We start from the raw sequence: 21,486 nt of genomic DNA, 5'->3' as shown, positions 1-21,486 counted from the left end.
CACGCACATCTTTCTGAGACAAGAGGCTGCAGAAGGGTCAGGGAATAAAGGTGGCAACTGTGGAGTCTTGACCCCGAGGAACAAAAATTCAGTTAGAAGCTGACAAGCACGGATCAAGGGACCAGAGCCTCCAACAAAGGGCAGGTTTAGAGGAAATAGAAGGAAGCAGAGAAAATAAGACTTCTGGATTTAAGACCCCAGGTGTCCAACAGCTCCCACCACTTATTTGACAGACATCAGGATCACCCATGCATCTGGCAAGGGTGCTGGGAACAGAGATAAATACGGCACTAGCCCCAGTCCTGAAGTAACCATGGTGTGTTGGGGGTGGGAGAGAATTAAGTTCCAGTGGCTCTAAGAACCACAAACCCCGTGTGTCCTTGGCAATGAGATTTTAAAGTGAAGTAAAATTGAGGACCGGGTTCAACAGGCCAGGGAAATTACAGCAGCTCAGGGCAATGGCAAAAGTTGGCTAGAGGAGAGCAAGGTAGGGACTCAAACCATCCCTAGAGCAGGGTAGAGTAAGCAGCCAACAGGTTGCAGGGTCCCAGGTGAAATGGCAACAGAGGAAGCAAGTTCTGGAATGAGGTGAAAAATACAAACACCATGTAACATAAAGAAAATGCAGATCTCGTTTCCTGCCCCTGTTTCACAGGTCTAAATACTGTATCTTAGGGCAGGATCTAAGAGATACAAGGCACATTAAATGAAGTGTAAGGAATGGAAATAGTAACTGAAAAATGCTAGATTACACTAAAAATGTAAGATGATTACCAACCTGGACTGATCTGCAGAGTTTCTGCCATTACTGGGTCAATCTGCAGCCGGGACAATAACTGCCTCTGCGGAGTTCCTAGAGTATAAATTTTAAAACTTTACTAACCTTAAAATACAATACCATCGTGTGTATGTCTCAGAAATAATATTTCTGGGTTCTTCACAGTCTTAAAAATAAATTAAACCTTAAATAATACAATTTAATAATATTTCTAGATCAAAGATCTGTAAGACAAAAACCTGTACTCAGGGTTAAACCAAAAACAGCAATGGACAAAATTCCTGGTTCTCCCTCTGGAGGCTGGTTTCCCTGGACTGAAGATAAAGCCTGGGATAAGAGTGAAAGGTGGAAAAGCCAAAGGCAGGTGCTGCATGGACTTACAGCTTGCACCATGGGACACAGGTGATCGCTAACGGCAAGATCAACATAAGAACCATCTCCCTCCATCTCCTAGACTCTCACCATTATGACTCACTCCACCGATCCCTGGAATTGCAAAACAAAACACTCCAGAGCTGCCTGGTTGGAGAGTTCCCAAAAGACTTATGGGCTTAGATGTTACAAAGAGAACACTGAACAAATACAACTCTCAGCTCTGCAGTCCAGGTCCTACCCAAAGCATGAAAATAACCACTTGGATTTCCCAAAGGAAGATGCTCAGTTAGAAACAGGCTTATAATTTTTTCAAAGTTACACCGCAAAACAAAAAGCACTGAACAGAACTGATTTTCTCTATCTTCATTGGAGGGTAAGCACTCTGAGGGATGAAAGGCTGTTACACTTCTCCAAGCCTCTCTGCCCAATGTCTAGCATGTATGAGGTATGCACTTGCAGACTTGAAACAAAGGCGTCACAGTGCAATGTACAAAGGGATGTGACTGGCAGGGTTCCACACACTGAAATACCAGACGCCTGCATGCACTTTTAGTGCATCTATTACTGGCAGTTTCACAAGGACAGCCTTTGCTCACTCAGTACCAACTGCCATGTTTCATTTTAAAAGGGGTTTTTAAATTTTAAAAGCTACTCTCAATTCAAAATCTTATCAGCTATTTTCTTTTAAAATATGTTACATTACATTACTCTTTAGTGGCGTGCCAAAATAAAATTAATTCCTTTCAAAACTGTCATGGTAAAAACACAGTAAATCCTAAGAAGCTGACCTCAAAATGAAAGACACAGTTACTTGATCAAGTCAGTGAATTCCTGTAGGATAGCCTGAGAAACCGACATGAATTAGTTACAGGAAGAATGCTCATATAATTCAAATACAACAGGTCTCTTTAACATAAACAGTGGACAATAAAAGAATTATATATTTTAAAATAATTTCACAAAACAGATACAAGGCACCATTTTCTTACATTTCAAATTTTGTTTCATCTCTCTATGCTCATCTATCTTTTCAACACAACACAGAGAGATCCACCAAAGAGGATGAAATTCTGGCAAGTTCTAGACTTCTAAGCTAAATCACACGGGGCCCAATTTTGTCAATAAAAGTCCATGAAAACTTCAAGCTCTTTGTGACTTGCTGCCTCTGTATGAGCCCGAGCCATGTTCCAGGAAGATACAGCGCCATGGGTGAGTACCTAGAAGATACCACACACTAGGAATTTACCTTTCTCAATGTTGCTAAGGAAGCCAATTATTTTTACATCAGTAGTCGTAGACTGTGATTCAAAATCTACTTCCTCACGAAGATCTTTGAACTCTCGGTTGTATTCAGTTGTTGAATATTCATTCATTTTAACCTCCAAAGATGAAATTTTCTCTTCATTCTGTGACACTCTAACATTTAGATCAAAAAGATTTGCTTCCACTGTCAAAATTGCTGTTTTCATTCCTTTAATTTCATTGATATCAGCTGATATTTTCCTTAAAAGATGGGAAATATTGTCTAGCTCATTCAGTGAACAAGAGGAACTTGTTACAGAACCTAAGTCAACTGGCTCAGGTGAGGAGAGAATCGGTAAAGATGTTGATGAAAACCTTGAAGACATTTTCATAAAATTTTCTCTTCCTTCTATTTTTACAAAAATTTCCTTCACAGCCCATTAAATCGTTTCATCAAAAGTAAAAGTACTGATTTAGGCTGTTACTTTAAGAAGTATTGAGAGTGAATAACATTTTAAAACCTGTAACTAAAAAGACAGGGTTGTATATTTCTGGAATCAGAACTCAAAACTAAAGTCCTACTTACAGCTCCTCTCCAAACAATGAACCCTATTATTACATACAAGAGAATTCTGCCTTCTGATTGGCTGAAAACAGACATGTAACAACACAGAATTTTCTATTATTTACCTCATTTGCTTTGGGGCCTAAATTAAGCAATTTAACCACATTGAATACTTTATACCAGAATACGATGTGAATTAAGTATACTTTTGTCCTGTCATCTATTAAGTGATCGTTATTAAGTTTCAGATTATTTACATGGTCTTATCTAGTTTCTTCAGTTTCATTTCCCCTTAAAAACAGTATAGGACACTATCTGGTATTTCCCTTGTAGGCAGAGGGCAGAGAGAATAATCAGACCCATGATCACAGACAAATCTTTCTAAAAATATGTGGTCCTAATGGAATTCAACTGCACTGATATGGTATGTCAGAAATGTAAAGGTAAGGAAATGAGGACTTGGCCTTGGTTTGATACAAAACCATTATTAGATATGTGATGTTCTCCCACTCTGTGGGGTTGTCTTTCCATTTTCTTGACAGTATTCTTTGAAGCACAAAAATTTTAAACTCTGATAAAGTCCAACTGATCTACTGTTTCTTTGGATGTCTTTTGGTGCCATATCTAAGAAACCATGGCCTGCTTAAACCAATCTCCTTTAGATTTTTACCTATTTTTTCTCCTAAGAGTTCTATAATTTTAGTTCTTACATTTAGGTCTTTGATCCATTTTGAGTTAATTTTATTTTTATTTTTTAATTTTTTTTTTTATCCTCACCCGAGGATATTTTTCCATTTTTTGTACAGATAGAGTGGGAGGGAGAGAGAGGAAGGAGAGAGAAACATCGACGTGAAGGGACACATCAAGTGGCTGCCACCCACACGACCAACCAGGGCCGGGGACAAACTGCAACTGAAGTACGTGCCCTTAGCGGGAACCGAACCCGGGTCTCTCCGGACCACAGGCCGACGCTCTAACCGCTGAGCCAAACTGGCCAGGGTGAGTTAATATTTATATATGTTATAAGGCAAGGGTTCAAGTTCCTTGTATGTGGATATCCAGTTATCTAATACCATTTGCTGAAAAGACTATTCTTTCTCTACTGAATGTCTTAGTATACTTGTTGAACATCAACTGATCATAATTGTATTGGTTTCTGGATTCTCAATTTGATTCTACTGGTCTGTATTATACCTTTATGCCAGTACCAATTTGATTACCATTGGTCTGCAGCAAGTTTCGAAACTGGGAAATATTTAAATTCTTCAACGTTATTACTTTTCAATAGTTTTGGCTATTCTAGGACCTTTTCATTTCCATGTAAATTTTAGGAACAGTCTGGCAATTTCTGCAAAAAAGCCAGTAAGAATTTTAACAGACTGAGTTAAATTTAAATATGTCAGTCTTCCAATTCATGAACACAGAATGTCTTTCCATGGCTTTAGTTTGAGAAAGGTCATTTTTTCTTTGGTTCATCAACAATCAACAAATAAGTTGTGTAGAATATGAAGATGCAAATAGTGGACATGTCTCTCCAGAGCCTCTCCAAAGAGTGCTTCTTGTAAAGAATGTAGCCTTTGGTTTCCCAGTTAAATAGCTGTTGTTCACAATAAAAGAATAAAGAAAAAGTATTTAAGTTTATATAATAAGAATCTTTATTCATGTCTCTCCTGTATCTGTAAATTAACCTAATTCTTCAAAATCTTTGGATAGAAAATAACTGTCCAATGTTACAAGGCTTTAGATTCACATAGAATTTAAGAGCACGAGGCTCATGGACAACATCTACAGCAAACATGAGGAAGAGCCAAGTGCCACTGCAAACCAGCTGGTTCAACAGAGGGTAGCAAACACACTTCAGTGAGAAAAGCAGGGAAGCAGAGCCTGAATCACAAAGAAACAAGGTGCCTAAAAAGAAGCTTCATGTCATCACCCACTGTGCCCAGATCGATTTTAGAATGCAAAATAAGAGAAGATCCTTCCATAGATTCTAATGGAAATATCCATCAGCAGAGGAAATTTACATATTTTAAGAAAAATGGAGCACAGCCAGGTTAATGTCAGCTAGTAAGTGGCAGAGCCTTGATTAACACCTAAGAAGTCAGGCTCCCTAACTGAGTCCATATATTCATAATCATTGTATTGTTATACTTCTCTCCATGATACATTAAGCGGAATAAAACATGTCAGCAAAATTCTTGTGGTGTAATTCCTTTCATATACACATATATGTGCAAGCATATAAATATACATATAATTCTCCTTTATACAGAAAGGTGCCCACGTACATACACATGGGGGAAAGCCAAGAAGACTACAGATAACGCACCAAACTGTTTTAGGTGCAGTGCTTACCTCTGAGGAAGACAGTGGGCAGAACGAAGGGAAGATTTCCCTTGTTTTGTCTGAATATAAAAACTCCTCTTTACAAACACTCTTTCATGGTGCTTCCAGTCCATGATATATTGGGTATATGCAATTAGCCTCTCCTTCCGGAGAGTTCATAAAAAGCAAAGAACTTAAATAGTGCACAATCCTTAACACACAGCAGTGAATTCCAAACTGGGTTTCTAAAATTATGTACTAAAATGTAGAAAAAAGTATCAGAAATTATATTATAGTAGAAATATTTATCTCCATCCTCCTCAAAATTCTGTTTTTATATGTTCTAACATACACACTATAATAGCGTGTTTATATGTAAATAAAATATACTGAGTGTATGCAATAAAAAACTATTTTAGTATACAAAACAACTGTATTGTCAAAAACATGGAGATCACTGATTTAGAGATGGGGTTTAGGGGGGGGATGGCAGCAGATGAGATTTCAACCACCTCTGGAAAACAAAATATGCAGACAAATACTGGGTGTGAGGAGGAGCAGAAAAGCCACAAAGGAGACCCTGGAAAAACTGCACGTGAGATGCAAGGCAGGAGCGACACTCTGACTGAGCTCTCACACAGGCCAGGCACTTCAGGGTCCTCAATAAAAGACTTGAACAACCAACACACAAAGCCCTAGTCAAAGAGCTTATAGTCTGGTTGGGAAGGTGTGCAGATGGACCTCAAAAATAAACAAAGTATTTGTTAAAATATAACATAGGTCACCCTTGGCCAGGTGGCTCAGTTGTTAGAGCATCGTCCCACTACACCAAGGCTGCAGGTTTGTTCTCCAGTCAGGGCACATACAAGCAGCAACCAATAAATACATAAATGAGTAGAACAACAAATTAATGTTTCACACACACACACACACACACACTCTCTCTCTCAAATCAATAACTAGAAATTTAAAAATACATATATAACATAGTTTATGCTGATGATACATATTTAAAGTTCTAAGTCAGGATAAAAATACCTAGATTATAAAAATATAAAATATATATTAGATGGCAATAAGTGCTATGGAGAAGAATATAGCTTAGAAAAGGGGGGGCTGGGGAAGGCCTCAGAGCTGACTTTTGAGCAAACCCTGTGGACATCTAAAGAAAATATCCCAGGGTGAGGGCAAAAGCATCTCAGACATGCTCTCCTTCGAATGCTCTGAGAGAAACACCAAGTGTGTTTAGGGAATGGCAGGGAGAACAAAGTGGAGGAGGGAAGAGGGTGGTAGGTGATGAGATCAGGGAGAACTTTTACTCAGATGTAATGGGGAATCACCAGAGGGTTCTGAGCACAGCAGCGGCATGACCTACTCTATGGTTTAAAAAGGTCACTCTCCTGCTCTGTGGAATAGACTATAGGAGGGCAACTGTTTAGACCTGTAAGAACACTATTCCAATAATGAAGGCGAGTCATGAATAATGGTTTAGACTAGGATGGTAGAGGCAGAAGTGATGAAGGATGGGTGAATGTTTAATACATTCTAAAGGTAGAGCCCTGGCCGGTTTGGCTCAGCGGTTAGAGCGCTGACCTGAGGTCCAGAGAGACCCAGGTTCGGTTCCCGCTAAGGGCATGTACCTCGGTTGCAGTTTGTCCCCGGCCCTGGTCGGTTGTGCGGGTGGCAGCCACTCGATGTGTCCCTTTCACATCGATGTTTCTCTCTCCCTCCCACTCTACCTGAACAAAAAATGGAAAAATGCCCTCAGGTGAGGATAAAAAAAAAAAAGATAAACATTCTAAAGGTAGAGCTGACAATATTTACTAAGGTAGAAGGAGGTAAAAGGAGAGAAGAGGAAGGAAAGCAGAGAGAGAAGAAAGAAAAGGAAGAAAAGAAGGGAAGGGAAAGGGGAAGAAAGGGAAGGAGGAAGGAAAGGGGGAAGGGAAGGAAGGGGGAGAGAGAGAGAGAAAGAAAGGCCGGAAGTCTGAAAGAAAGAACAGAATTAGGTTTCTGGCCTGAGCAACTAGAAAGGTAGAGCTGCCTTAATGAAAATAAGAAAAGACTGCAAGAAGAACAGACTGGAGAGAAAGACTGTTAGTGGTTTGGTTTTCGACAAGTTTAAAATGGTTTATTATATATCCAAGAAGAAATATACAGTAAACAGTTGGATAGGACTTAAGAATTCAGGTACAAGGTCCAGGAGGGAGATATAAATTTGGGAGCTGGCAGTGCTGAGATGATATTTAACCTGATGAAACTAACAAAGGGGAATCCAACTGTGCGAGGTTGGAACAATGAGCAAAGACTACAAAGGATATGAATCAGAAAACAAGGTTTGCAAATGATATAGTCACAGACATTTAAAGGATAAAATTTTTTTTTAATTTAAAAGGGTTCTTTTCTAAAGAAACTCAGCAAATTGGGGAGAATCTAAACAGTTAGAGGAAATGTAAGTACTCCCAGAGAAACTACGTGGCAATTTCAAGACCAACTGCACCTTCTTATTAGCTTTAAAATAAAACCTGCCTGCCTGCATGGTGCGGCTCAGTGGTTGAGCATCAACCAAGAGGTCACTGGCTCAATACCCTTTCAGGGAACATGCTCAGTTGCAGGCTCTTCCCCAGTAGGGGGCATACAAGATGCAGCTGATGGATGTTGATGCTTCTCTCATTGATGTTTGTTTCTTTCTTTCTCTCTCTCTCTCTCTCTCCCCCACTCCCTCCCTCCCTCTCCCCCTCTCTCTAAAAAATCAAAAACATTTAAAAAATAAAATAAAACCTGCCCACAGTAAAGTTTAGCACACATCACAATTCTAGGTAAGCTTTTGTACAACCCTTTTCTTAAAATAGGAACCACATGTCTGAAGACATTATTGAATAGGCAAAGTGAAAATGATGCAAATGAAAGGACAAAAGAAAACAAACAAAAACTGACTCAGAAGGAAGCCATCAATTATGGGACCAAAAAAAAAATTCTTTTAAAAAAATCCTGTTTTTCAGCCTTGGCCAGTTTGGCTCAGCGGTTAGAGCGTCAGCCTGCGGTCTGGAGAGACCCGGGTTCGGTTTCCGCTAAGGGCACGTACTTCGGTTGCAGTTTGTCCCCGGACCTGGTTGGTCGTGCGGGTGGCAGCCACTCGATGTGTCCCTTCACGTCGATGTTTCTCACTCTCTCCCCCTTCCTCTCTCTCCCTCCCACTCTATCTGTACAAAAAATGGAAAAATATCCTCGGGTGAAGATAAAAAAAAAAATCCTGTTTTTCAAACAAACCTGAAATGACATTGTATCCACAAAATAAGATACCATGAAAAACTGCCCGGGGACGGGGGGGGGGGGGGGGGGCAGTGAGGGGGGAAAAGGAGAAACATCTGTAACAAAAATAAATTAATTTAAAAAACTGCCCTGGCTGGTTTGGGCCTGAAACTCAGGCATGTGCCCTGATCAGGAACAGAACTGGGACTTCTCAGTCCACGGGGCCACACTCAATCCACTGAGCCACACTGGCCTGGCTGGCTGTATTTCTTAACATTACAAAAGTAACCAGAATAAGTGAATTTACTATTATGGGCTTGAAGGGAAGAAAAAGTGAGTCAGATCCTGATATACCGAGAAATCAAAAGATGTCATCTACAGTTGGTGAATTAAGAAACAATGGTATAAACAAATTATTACAGACATGGAGAACATTCAACAAAGTCATAAACAGAATCATTCAAAAGCAGTGGCCTCTGAGGAGGACCAATGTGGAGAATAAAGGAATGTTGCTTTTTACTTTAAAATTCTCTATACTATTTGATTATTTTCTGATTTATCAGTATTACAATTTGTTTTGTTTTCCCAAATTTTCTATGGTAAGCATGTATTTGATAACATAAAATAGTTTACTTTAAATATTTTTATATAACATATACCAAATAGAAAAAGTAAAAGGAAATCCACGCTTAGACACCTAATAGTAAAACTGCAGAACATCAAAAACAAAGAGATCTTGAAAGTAGCCAGAGAAAGAACAGATCACCTACAAAGGAACGATAGCCAATTAGAATGACAGAAGTCCACTCGACAACAATGGAAGCCAGAAGACAACAGAATAAGACAGACATGGTGCTAAGAGTAACTATTGTTAACCAGATAGAGGTATCCAGCAAAACTTCTGCATCAGAACAAGGAGAAATAAAAATGCTTCTAGGTAAACATGCTCTTGGGAAATTTACCAACAGACCAGATCTAAACTTCCAAAGCATATGCTTCAAAAATACTTCACAACATTAGAAAATAATGATCCGCAAATAACATTCAAGAGATATGAGAAAAAAAAATTATAAATATAGGTATATCTAAAACACTGCCTGGGTAAAGTAATATAATGGTGCCCAATTTATGCATTTTTTAAAAGACTAAACATACGTCAGGAGGGTAATGGTAACCTAAAGTTCGTTTACTATTTGAGAATGGGGTCAGAATGTTAACTTTTGGAATATAATTAAATCTACTTGATAAAATTTCAGTGGTCACCACTGAAAGAACAGAAATGGAGTGTTTAAATTTAAACTAGTTTTTAAAAAAAGTAGAGCCGGGCAATGAACAATATAGTAATATAGTAATTTAGTAAATCTTAAAGGAAAAAGAACAAAAGAAAGCAAACACAAATCAACAAGATAACAGAAACTAATCAAACTACATCAATAATTCTAGTAACTCTTCCCAAGTGGCTAGAGGTGACCTCTGAAAATGGTTCATTATTCACTTGACCCAGAAAATCCCACAAAAATCTTGCAAATCAAGAGGTTCAAATCTTTGTGTGCACTTGAAGAACACTAGAGAAACTGGCAGGCCATCAAGGGTATGCCTATTAGAAAAGCCACCAAGTATCTGAGGGTGTCACTATTTAGAAGCAATGTGTGCCATTCCGTCGTCACAATGGTGGAGTTGTTACGTGTTTCCAGGCCGAATAGTGGGGCTGGACACAGGGTCGCGTCGCCCAGAAACAGTGGTAAATTTCTGCGGTACATGCTTAAAAATACAGAGAGTAACGCTGAATTTAAGGGTTTAGATGTATAGATTCTCTGGTCACTGAGCACATCCAGGTGAGTAAAGTTCCCAAGATGTGGCGTAGAACTGAGCTTTCCCTGCCACACTAAGAGCAGACTGTTTCTGAACCAGAAGAGGCTGCACAGAAGAAATGTATCCCAGAAGAAACTGAAGAAACAAAAACTTGTGGCCCAGGAGTAAATCCAACATAAAATAAATGCTAATAAAAGTAAAAGTGGCCCCGGCTGATTTGAATCAGCAATCAAAGCACCAGTCCACAACCCAAAGAGTCTCAAGCTCAATTCCGGTCAAAGGCACGTACCTTGGTAGTGGTTTGATCCTCAGCCCTGGTTGGGGTCGTGCGGGAGGCAACCAATTAATGTCTCTCTCTTACATCAATGTTCTCCCCCCACCCCCCATTCTGAAAACCAATGGAAAAATATCCTTGGGTGAGGATTAAAAAAAAACAAACAAGAAAAAGCAGAATGTTGGTTGTCTTTATTAGTAAATATAGGAGCAGGTTATAAAAGTAGGTTAATAATAATTACGGACTATTTGAGATCTTGATCCCCGGCAAGCTGTCAATTTGGCTCAAATAAATTCTTATAAAAATTCTCCCCCCCAAATTTAATAAATAACAGTACAAGTATAAACTGTTTCACATACTCACAACTGTAAACCTACTTTGCCCACCCCTGTATATTTCAAGTGCCCTTACAAAATGGATTAAACAAGTTTTCTTCTGGTTAGAATTAAAAACATAGATAATGCCTGGCCATTGTGGCTCAGTGGATTAAATGTCATCCCGTGGACTGAGAGGTCCCGGGTTTGATTCCCAGTAGGGGGCGTGCAGGAGGCAGTTGGTGGATGTTTCTCTCCCTTCCTCTCTCTCTAAAAAAATCAACAAAAACATATTAATAAAGAACCAAAAGCACAGATTATTCTGTTAAAATAATAATAATGATAAATGTGAATGGTTTAAACTCTCCAATAAAAGACAAACTCAGAAACAATTAAGCAAACAATAATCTAGCTTTATGACATTTAAGAGAGGAATATGCCCAAAGCATAAGGTTAGAAAAAGCTGAAAACAAAGGCATGCAACACAGAAAGATGAGGCAAATACTAACAAACTGGCAATATTAATATGAGAAAAAAACTGACTTTAAGATAAAAGCATCATTTGGTACAGAAGGCTGTAAAGATAAAAGGTTCAATTCATCAGGAAGATGTAACAATTTTAAATATGCATGCACCTAGTTTAAAAGCCTCAAATAAATAAAGTAAAACCTGACAGAAGTACAGAGAAATTAAGATACACTTGTCACCCTGATAGAACTTTTCTCTGCCTGGAAGGTGTGGCTCAGTGGTTGAGTGCCGACCCATGCACCAAGAGGTCACCGGTTTGATTCCCGGTCAGGGCACACACCCAGGTTGTGGGCCCAATCCCCAGTGAGGGGGCATGAGGGAGGCGGCCAATCGATGTTCTCTCTCATCGATGTTTCTTTCTCCCTCTCCCTTCCTCTCTCTCTCTCTCTCTCTAAGATCAATAAAGAAAAAAAATTTATAAAAAAGAAAAGACCTCCTCTCAGTTACTGATAAGTTAAGCAGATAGACCAAGGATTCAGCAAGGTCAAGACAAACATCTTAACTGTAGAGCTTCATGTATTAAATGCAAAATTCTCAAGCCAACAATTAGGGTCCACTTTCTTCCAAAATACACATGGAATATGTACAAAATCAACTATCTTAAGTCTTAACTTTCAAAAATACATACCATATTATCTAACCACAAAGCAATTAAATCAGGAGTATAAACAAACAAACAAAAAAAGATTACAAGACAAAATCAAAACCTCCATACACTGTAGATTAAGAAAAGAAACACTTCCAGCCCGCTGGTGTGGCTCAGTGGATTGAGCATTGTCCCACGAACTGAGAGGCCCTGGTTTGATTCCCAGTCGGGGCACAAGCCCTGGTTGTGAGCTTGATCCCCAGTAGGGGCCATGCAGTAGGCAGCTGATCTGTTTCCATCTCTCTCCCTCCCTCTCTCTAAAACGTCAATAAAACCATATAAAAAACAAATACATCTCCAAATAACTCATGGGTGGGTCGAAAATGAAGATCTAAATGGGAATTAAAGCTACCCTAGAATAATGAAAACATTATATATCAAAATTTGTGATATCCAGTAAAATCAGCACATGAAGAGAAATTTTCAGCATATATACATATGAAAAGACAAAGACTAGGATAAATTAATTTAAAAATTGAAAAGATTAAAAATAAGAGCAAAAATTAATGGGAAAAAAACAACAACAATGACACCATATCCTGGCTGGGTAGCTCAGTTGGTTAGAGCCTCATCCCCATAAGCCAAGGTTGTGGGTTCAATCCCCGGTCAGGGCACATACAAGAATCAACCAATGAAGACATAAATAAGTGGAACAACAAACTGAGGTTTCTTTTTCTCTATCCCACCCTCTCTCTAAAAATCAATAATTAAAAAGTAAAAAAAAAAACATAACCAAACAATTACATCAAAAGAGAATCAATAAAGCCAAAATTATTGTTACTAAGTCTTTGAAAAGACTGGCAAAGTAAGTTTCTGATGACAAATTAATCCTAGAGAAAGAAAAAACACAAATATTGTGAGGTGCTAGGGTAGGCTAGTAAAAACACAGAGGCTGGAGAGATGAGAGAACACTATGAATAACTCATGTCAATCCATGTGCATATTTAAATATTAAAAAACCTGTCACAGACAAAGCTGTAAAACAATGTTAGTAAGCACACTGACTAATGGCTGTTTGCAGAGTGTCACTTTGGGCTTGGACTAAATCCAGTAAGAGTTAATAACAGTCCTCGTCAGGAGAGGTACTTGATGATACCACTTCAACTGCTTCACTTTAAAACAAAACAATAATATAGAAAACCACACAAAACAAGTAATAGCTTAATCAACCTTCTTAAAACAAAAACATCCTTATATCCAGCATCCAGGTCAAAGAAACAGCTATGCCAGCCACCCCAGAAGCCCCATCATGAGCTCCATCCTAACAAGTCCTCTCTAAAAGTAACCACTATTGCCTTTTATATACCTAGTTTCTTTGTGGTTTCATCATACAAGCAGGCACCCCTAGGCACTAGAGCTTAACTTTGCCACCTTTATTTTGTCTTTTTTAAGACTTTTAATCTAGAATTATTAAGCTTTTGGACCTATACAGCTCCCAGAAACTGTACTTTGCCTGCTGCACTCATGGTGCAGTTCAACCAACATACTTCTCTGGTCTCTGTACTTCCTGCAAGCTGACTGCTGGATCAGAGATTTGATCTCAGGTTCAAATCCTCTGGCAAGACTAAGGTAATGTTTTATTCTTTCATCACCAGGAGGCACAAAATGGCTGTTTTTTCACTTTAAAAAAATGTTTTAGTAGCCATTAATGAACAATGCCTAGATTCTTTAATTCATTGTAAGATGCAAAAAAACCTAAAACTTTGTAATTCTATAATTTTGTTATTACTTACTAGCTAGAATTATTTCAAAAGATGCTTCCATCATCTAAGGTTGGCAGACATCTTCTATTTTAAGTTACGTGGCCTATATGATCTGTTGCAACTATTCAACTCTGTGGCTGTAGTACAAAAGCAGCCATAGACAATACATAAATGAATAAACATAGCATGGTTCCTATAAAACTTTGCTTACAAGAGTATGTGCTAACTCCTGTACCACTTTGTTACCCAGTGGCACCATTCTTAAAGGAAAGAGCACAAATGCTCAATTATTTATCTGGCTTAGCATCTATTCTTTTCCAAAAAGGTGGCCAATGAAGAGTCTATTTTTTTTAAATATCATGAAAAAAATTAAAAATATCATCATGAAATCAGGGCTTTAATCTATGCCATTCCTACTTTTATTGAAGTTCCAGCCCAGTTGTTCTTCACAAACTGGCCCATTCACACTTTCTTGTTACTATCTATTGGCTGTTTTGGGGTTTTCTTACATTCAGGTCCATCTTTTATTGAAACTGCACATAATGCTGACATGAAAATTGCACAATACAAAGATTGTTTTAAGAAAAGAACAAAGACAAATATAGGATACACTCATAAAGCTTCATGAAACAACTAACTCTGAAATGAACCTGGAACAATTTAAAGGACAGAGTTGAAGAGGAATAATAAACGCATTCCCATGTTAACAAATTGTAAGTTAGAAGAAACAACATGATGAGCATGTAGGTTTAATGGGGTTTTTAAATTCAGATCATAGAAGAGCAAAAGAAGAAACCAGAATCTTTCCTAATGGGAACAGAGGAACAATAGAGAGCAGCAGGGGAAGGGCTGGGCAGACCCAGGGGCCAGACACTGTGGAAAGGCCAGGCTGAAGGCATCAGCCCTGGGCCACTCACTGGGGGCATGGGAGAGGGGCACACACTATAAATGCTCTCACAAAAGCATCACATAGTAAGTCGTACTTTAAATGAAGAATGTTTGTGTATGAATTGTGGATGGGGGTTGAGAGAAAGGAAGCAGAAAGATGAGCTGGAAGCTAACCGTAGTACGTCAGGCACAAGGGGATAAACTAGGGCCACTGGGACAATAAGGCGTATCTGGCAGGTCACACAGAGGGGATGCTCAGAAAGGGAAGATTTAAAGATAAGATTTCAAATTCAACAGAACAAGGATAGAATTAACAAAGAGAAGGAAAGCTATAATGTAGATATCTATGTGTCTTTAAACTGGTGCTTACTAAAGACCAGCAAAATATTGATAATATTAAAGCTAGGTGACTGAATTCATGGAAATTTTTCTTTCCACTTCTGAGAACATTAAAAATTTCCATGACAAAAGGTTTTTTAAAAACTCTTAAAAATGTATGTAGATTCCTCATGATCCCTCTTATTCTATTTTTGGTCTAGTGAGCACTTTTCTCATAACATTTCTTAAACACTAACTGAAAAATATTTGATGTCTCATGAAAAAAGTATAATAGAGAATGAAATATAATTTATTACCTTGACTTTTTTCTGTATTATCTCCTTTTGTTTCCTCTTCTTTAATGGGGGGACTTATTCTAGAGGTCCTGCTTTGCCCCTGGATCATTTCTGCCAGCAATTCTTCTTGAGAAGTTCGAGTTCTAGGAGCAACTGGAAGTGTCTGTTTCTGTGAGACTTTCATATAAAAAGCAAAAAAAAAAATTAAATGCAAATATAGTAATACATCAAACTCAACAGTCATATTAAACATAAATGCCTCCTTCACTTTACAATATGAGGAGTTTGAAACAGTTCATAGATACTACCTCATTTTTTCTGACAATATTCTCAATAGATAACTTGACTTAAACACTTACATGTATATAAACAACACCTACATATTTTAGGGTTTTTTTAATCCTCACCTGAGGATATTTTTCCATTTATCATCAGATAGAGTGGGATGGATGGGGCGGGGGTATGGATGTGAGAAAGACATATCAACTGGTTGCCTCCCGTACCACCTCGACCAGGGCTGGGACCAAATCGCAACCAAGGTACATGCCCTTGGCCAGAATCAAACCCAAAACTCTTTGGTCTGCGGGGTGATGCTCTAACCACAGAGCCAAACCAGCTGGGGCAATACCCACACATTTTAAACCACATGCCATATACACACTGAAGCACATATGTACTCGTGTTAACCAAATGCAATTAAAGTTCTGCTTCATGATCCTATTAACAACTACAAATTGTAATTAGGATAAACTAGATAAAGAATTTCTATTCTATTTCTCAAAAAGAAAAAAAAAGCGTGGGGCAATCTTGCCCCGGCCGGTTTGGCTCAATGGTTGGTTTGGCTCAACAGTTAGAGCGCCGGCCTTCGGACCAAAGAGTCCCAGGTTCGATTCCGGCCAAGGGCAAGTACCTCGGTTGTGGTTCATCCCCAGACCCACCTGGAGTCATGCGAGTGGCAACCAGTCGACGTGTCTCTCTCACATTGATGTTTCTCTCTCTCTCCCCCTCCCATTCTGTCTGAAGATAAATGTAAAAATATCCTCAGATGGGGATTAAAAAAAAAACAAACAAACCTTGGGCAATCTCCACCTAAAAGCAGGAAATTTCAGGCCAAAGTAAAATTCTCTGAATTTCTCATCATTTTAAACAATACTGTAACAGACCAAAAATGGGATATAAATAGAAAAACTGTTCAGTCAAGTATAGGCCTTTGCCTGATGATCCTTAACCCACACGCCAAAACCTATTCAATTTCATGTTCAGAGGGTAAATTAGGGATGAGGGACAGATGACTATCAGGATCTAAAGTAAGCTTACAGTCTATTTCACTTAAGGAATAACGCTGAAAGAACAGTCTTCAAACATGTAGCAAAAATGAAATACATTTTAAAGTGGGTAAGCATTACGACTTACTAATGCAATTTCATACACCACTCTAGCATGTGGGGCAGAGTACAGAATTTAATGACAACATGACACCCATGATTTGTTTTGCGTTTCACAATGAACTTTCTGTGTAATCAAATTACAGCTGACTCATCTCCTTTGTTCTAAACTGTGTAATAACTGCTACTTACTACATATTTCACACACACACTGGAAAGAGGGACTAAGAGACATTACAGTTGCTCAAAGAATTAAATTCCACTGACAGATGGAAAATTTCTCAAACTGGTCAAATCTTTCTGAACCTCATCTTGGTTTTGACATTGGGTAAGAGTCTTCATTTTACCACAATTTGGGGAGCAATCATTTCTGGCTTACTCAAGAGTTAGAGAAATCTCTTAATGAAAACATAATTCATTACATTTAAATTACCTGTAGAATAGTTCGTTGTTTTTGTTACAGATTCTTGAGCTTCAGATATAGCCTTCAAAATCAGATTCTTGTTAGCTTGTTTAGAAGGAGGAAGTGAGGGTCTAAGAAAGTTAAGAAAAATATTTTGATTATAGATTTGAGTTCTTTACATGCTAGCCATCCACCATACCTTTACTACAGCTTTCTTTTAGGTGGGTTTTTTTTTTTTCAATCCTCCCCCAAGGATATGTTTTCATTGATATTAGAGAGAGAGCAAAGGAGAGAAAGACAGACAAAAGGAGTGAGGGAGAGTAAGTGGGGGGGGGGAGAGAGAGAGAAACATCGATGTGAGAAACATGGATCTTTTGCCTCCTGTACGAGCCCCAACCTGGGATCCAACTTGAAACCTAGGTATGTGCCCTGACCAAGAATCAAACCCGCAACGCTTTGGTGTACGGGATGACTGAGCTACTCCAACCAACTGAGCTACTCTGCCAGAGCCTTCTCTCATAACTTTTTTTTTTTTTTTTTATCCTCACCCGAGGACATTTTTTTTTTTCCATTTTTTGTTCAGATAGAGCGGGAGGGAGGGAGAGGGAGAGAGAGAGAAACATCGACGTGAAAGGAACACATCGAGTAGCTGCCACCCGCACAACCAACCAGGGCCGGGGACAAACTGCAACCGAGGTACACACCCTTAGCGGGAACAGAACCCAGGCCTCTCTGGACCGCAGGCTGACGCTCTAACCCCTGAGCCAAACCAGCCAGGGCGAAACCTTGTAACTTTTTAAAATAGTGAATCTGTTTAACTTTTCCACCTGTATTAGTTTTTAATAGTCTCTACAATGTCTCCAATTTTAAGCAATTTCTCTTTCATTACTATGCTTTACTCAAAAACCAATGGAAAAGTCTTACATGCTATAAATTTCTTATTTTTATGATATCCTCTTCAAGAAACCCAGAAGACCCCACACCAAGTAATTTAAGATTAATTTACAGACATGTTCAGGTACCTCCTCTCAGGCTTTGCTGGCACAGACACACTGCTGGAGATGCTTCCTGTACGGGACCCACAATCATCATCTTCCTCTTCCTCTTCACCATCGTGACTGAATTTTTTTACTTTAACAACTGAACTTACCACAGGCAACTTTCTCTTCCGAAAGTTTTCTTCCTGCAATCAGATAAATTCACACTTACCTGGTCTCAGAAAATAACCAAGTTCTACCACAGATTTATTTTTTCTTTTTAAGGAAAAGCCAATCATATTAAGAATTCCTGAGCTATTTTTTTAAATAAAAATATGAATATTATCCCTAATTGCCAACCTTTAATGAAAACAAAAGCTAGTGCTTTACATTCACTTATCAGCAGCAGCATACAGCACTATTGAGGAAACTAACTCACTTCTTTAATAGTAAATGCCATGAAAAATCTAAAATTAACCTAAAATCCCACCCAAACCATAGGCATGGTTAAAACTATTGCACATGTGGGCATCCCAGGAAAGTAAACAAGATGTAATGTACACCTACAGAAGTCAGTCATGGACTGACTGAACTACATGGAGAGGAAAGTCTAATTGGTATAATATGTTGAGCAGCACAGAAATCAGTTTAAAATAAACCTGTAATACGTATTTAGTTATTTTACATACTCTTTAGTATAAAGAACTGCCAGCCTACCAACCCAAGATTTACAAGTACATACAAACCTCAATACTCATTTTTTCTGAGTTGTTTCTGAAGAAGGGACTGTAAGTCTCTTCTAAGCTATTAAGCACTTCTGGTTCACACAAACGTCCTGTTTCATATACCCGGCTGTTCTGTATATCCAGTTGTTTGGCAGCATGGACACTGTTTTGCTGCTGTTGAAATTGTAACCTGTTTAAATGAACACCACTATCTGCAGTTCTACTTGCAGGTGGTCGATAAATTTCAATAGAAGGGCGAGAAGAACCATATGTAAGTGTCACTGTAGGTTTTTTCTGAGATAAGGGATTTTCCTGCACAAAATTGAGGTCTTCATCAATGAGATCGTCTGGTTCTGGCTTAATGTCAATCACATCTTCAGAGGGTGCTGGCTCCCGCAGAGGCTTCACTGTGGACATCAGTCGGGTTGCAGCTCCATCATCATAACTCTGTCTATGACACACACAAAACGTATTACAACCATATTAGGGGAATATGTTCAAATCGTCAAAGAATATTTACTTAAATTGTGATTAAAAACATTGAATATCCCCTTTATAGGGGCCATTAAAATCTAGTTTGAATTGCATTCGTTTTTTTTTAAACTTTGATTTAATTTTGTGATAAACATACATACTTTGGTCTCACCCATTCTTTATTTTATTTTTAAAAATTGCACATGACCACCTCATTAATTCAAAAATTTTCTGAAAAAGGCCATTTAAAGATATAAAAATTAGCCCTAGCTGGTTTGGTTCAGTGGTTAGAGCATCAGCCTGCAGTCCAGAGAGACCCAGGTTCAGTTCCCGCTAAGGGCACAGACCTCAGTTGCAGTTTGTCCCTGACCCCGGTTGGGTCGTGTGGGAGGTACTCACTTGATATGTCCCTTTCACGTCGATGTTTCTCTCTCTCTTTCTCTCTTTCTTCCCCTCTCTCCCTCCCACTCTATCCGAACAAAAAATGGAAAAATGTCCTTGGGTGAGGGGGAAAAAAAATAAAAAAAGAAATAAAGATATAAAAATTAATGTAGCCCGATCGATGTGGCTCAGTGAATTGAGCATCGTCCCGTGGACTGAGAGGTCTGGGTTCGATTCCCAGTTAGGGCACATGCCCGAGTTGTGGGCTTGATCCCCAGTAGGGGGCAGTAGGCAGCTGATCAATGTTTCTATCTCTCTCCCTTCCTCTCTAAAAAATCAATAAAAACATATTTTAAAAATAAAATAAAAACTAATGTAAACGTCACATACATCGTCATCTGCCCACAGATAGTCTACATAGGACTCTTACCTGACATTAGTGGTTTTCTGCTCCTGTGAACTTGAAGACACTCTGGAATCTCTTTTCTCAGGTCTGCTGCTGGAAACTGCAAGGGGTGGCACAGCAGCTTCGTGCCTCCTCTCATCTCCCCTACTGAAACTGCTCTTGTTTGAAGTCACGTTACCATCAAATATGTTGGTATCAGAAGACTTTAGACTAGAGGGATCTGGAAAGAAAAACATGTAACCCTTTTAAACTATTTTTATTACTTTGATCCTTCCCCCTGTTCATCACCAACTTAAAAGCAATACATGTTCTTCCACATTTTTAATGGCCGAATATTATTCCACACACAGTAATATCATAATTTATTCAATTTACTATTACTGAACTTCTAAGTACTTTCAATTATAAAATATTAACACATCCTGAGACTAAACCATGGCACACTTCTATAATTACTTCCTTGGGATAAACTGCAGTTACTCTTCCCTTATTTAAATTATCTTTGAATTATATTAAATTTACTGCTCTTAAATTCATAAAAATATGTGCTTCCTAAAAAAGTCCAAATGAACACCCTGGCCGGGTTTGCTCAGTGGTTAGAGCCTCGGCCCACGGACCAGAGAGTCTTGGGTTCGATTCTGGCCAAGGGCTCGTACCTCAGTTGCGGTTCATCCCTAGCCTTGGTCGGGGTTGTGCAGGAGGCAACCAATTGATAATGTCCCTCTCACATCGATGTTTCTCTCTCTCTCTCTTTCCCCCTCCCACTCTATCTGAAGATATTTGAGCAAATATCCTCGGGTGAGGATTAAAAACAAAACAAAACAAAGGTCAAATGAACTACTGATTTCAAATTTGTTTTCTTCCCCCAAAGCAGTTTAAATGGCTTTAGAAAGAAAGTAAGCATATGCTACAGCAAATTCCCCCCAAAAGCCAATTTTTATTAATCTTACCAGTTGTAACAGAGCGAAGTTTATCTAATACACCATGAAGCCTAAAAGAAAAAACAAAAAAATTTAAAGTGTCCTTTAATCAGGAAAGATTTTATATCAATTGTCACTCTAAATTTGATAACTTTATAGAATCAATCTTTAGATAAATACTGATAAATGGTACTAAATGGTATTCAATGGATAAATGGTATTAAAATTAAGTTTCACATTTTAAAAAAGGCTTTACATGTTTAATACAAGAGCCAAACAAAAATCATTTTTTCATCACCATTTTCAACATCTAACCTCTGCAAAAATAAGGGCAAGAATATGATCTGAGCAGAGTTTTATTTACAAAGAACGTTACTTTGTTTCATAAGGACTAAAGGCGCGATGTAACTTAGGGTAAAAGATAAAATATCACAAATGTGTACTATAGTTTACTATTACAATTGTTTACACAGTTCAAATTAATGTTTTCTACTCATATGGT

General features: G+C 38.5%; 1 protein-coding gene across 11 annotated transcripts in view; it reads right to left on the bottom strand.

Moving 5' to 3' along the window:
- ZC3H14 (zinc finger CCCH-type containing 14) overlaps nt 1–21,486 on the bottom strand; it is a 46,076-nt gene that overhangs the window by 14,557 nt on the left and 10,033 nt on the right. For 5 of the 11 annotated variants that reach the window (XM_036262635.1, XM_036262646.1, XM_036262657.1 and 2 more), the window contains exons 4-10: nt 21,015–21,055; nt 20,089–20,284; nt 18,825–19,254; nt 18,124–18,284; nt 17,132–17,232; nt 15,335–15,490; nt 779–853 (exon numbers count right to left, since the gene is read on the bottom strand). In XM_036262635.1, coding sequence (XP_036118528.1) covers nt 779–853; nt 15,335–15,490; nt 17,132–17,232; nt 18,124–18,284; nt 18,825–19,254; nt 20,089–20,284; nt 21,015–21,055 — 1,160 coding nt within the window. Of the gene's footprint in view, nt 1–778; nt 854–2,399; nt 2,788–15,334; nt 15,491–17,131; nt 17,233–18,123; nt 18,285–18,824; nt 19,255–20,088; nt 20,285–21,014; nt 21,056–21,486 lie in introns of those variants that run through there. The other 6 variants (XM_036262667.1, XM_036262676.1, XM_036262715.1 and 3 more) reach the window with 3 other exon arrangements.

This window comes from Molossus molossus, unplaced genomic scaffold, assembly GCF_014108415.1.
Source record: "Molossus molossus isolate mMolMol1 unplaced genomic scaffold, mMolMol1.p scaffold_m16_p_1, whole genome shotgun sequence".
In the NCBI taxonomy this organism is placed as follows: Eukaryota; Metazoa; Chordata; class Mammalia; order Chiroptera; family Molossidae; genus Molossus; species Molossus molossus.
This window is presented reverse-complemented; position numbering and strand designations above follow the sequence as displayed.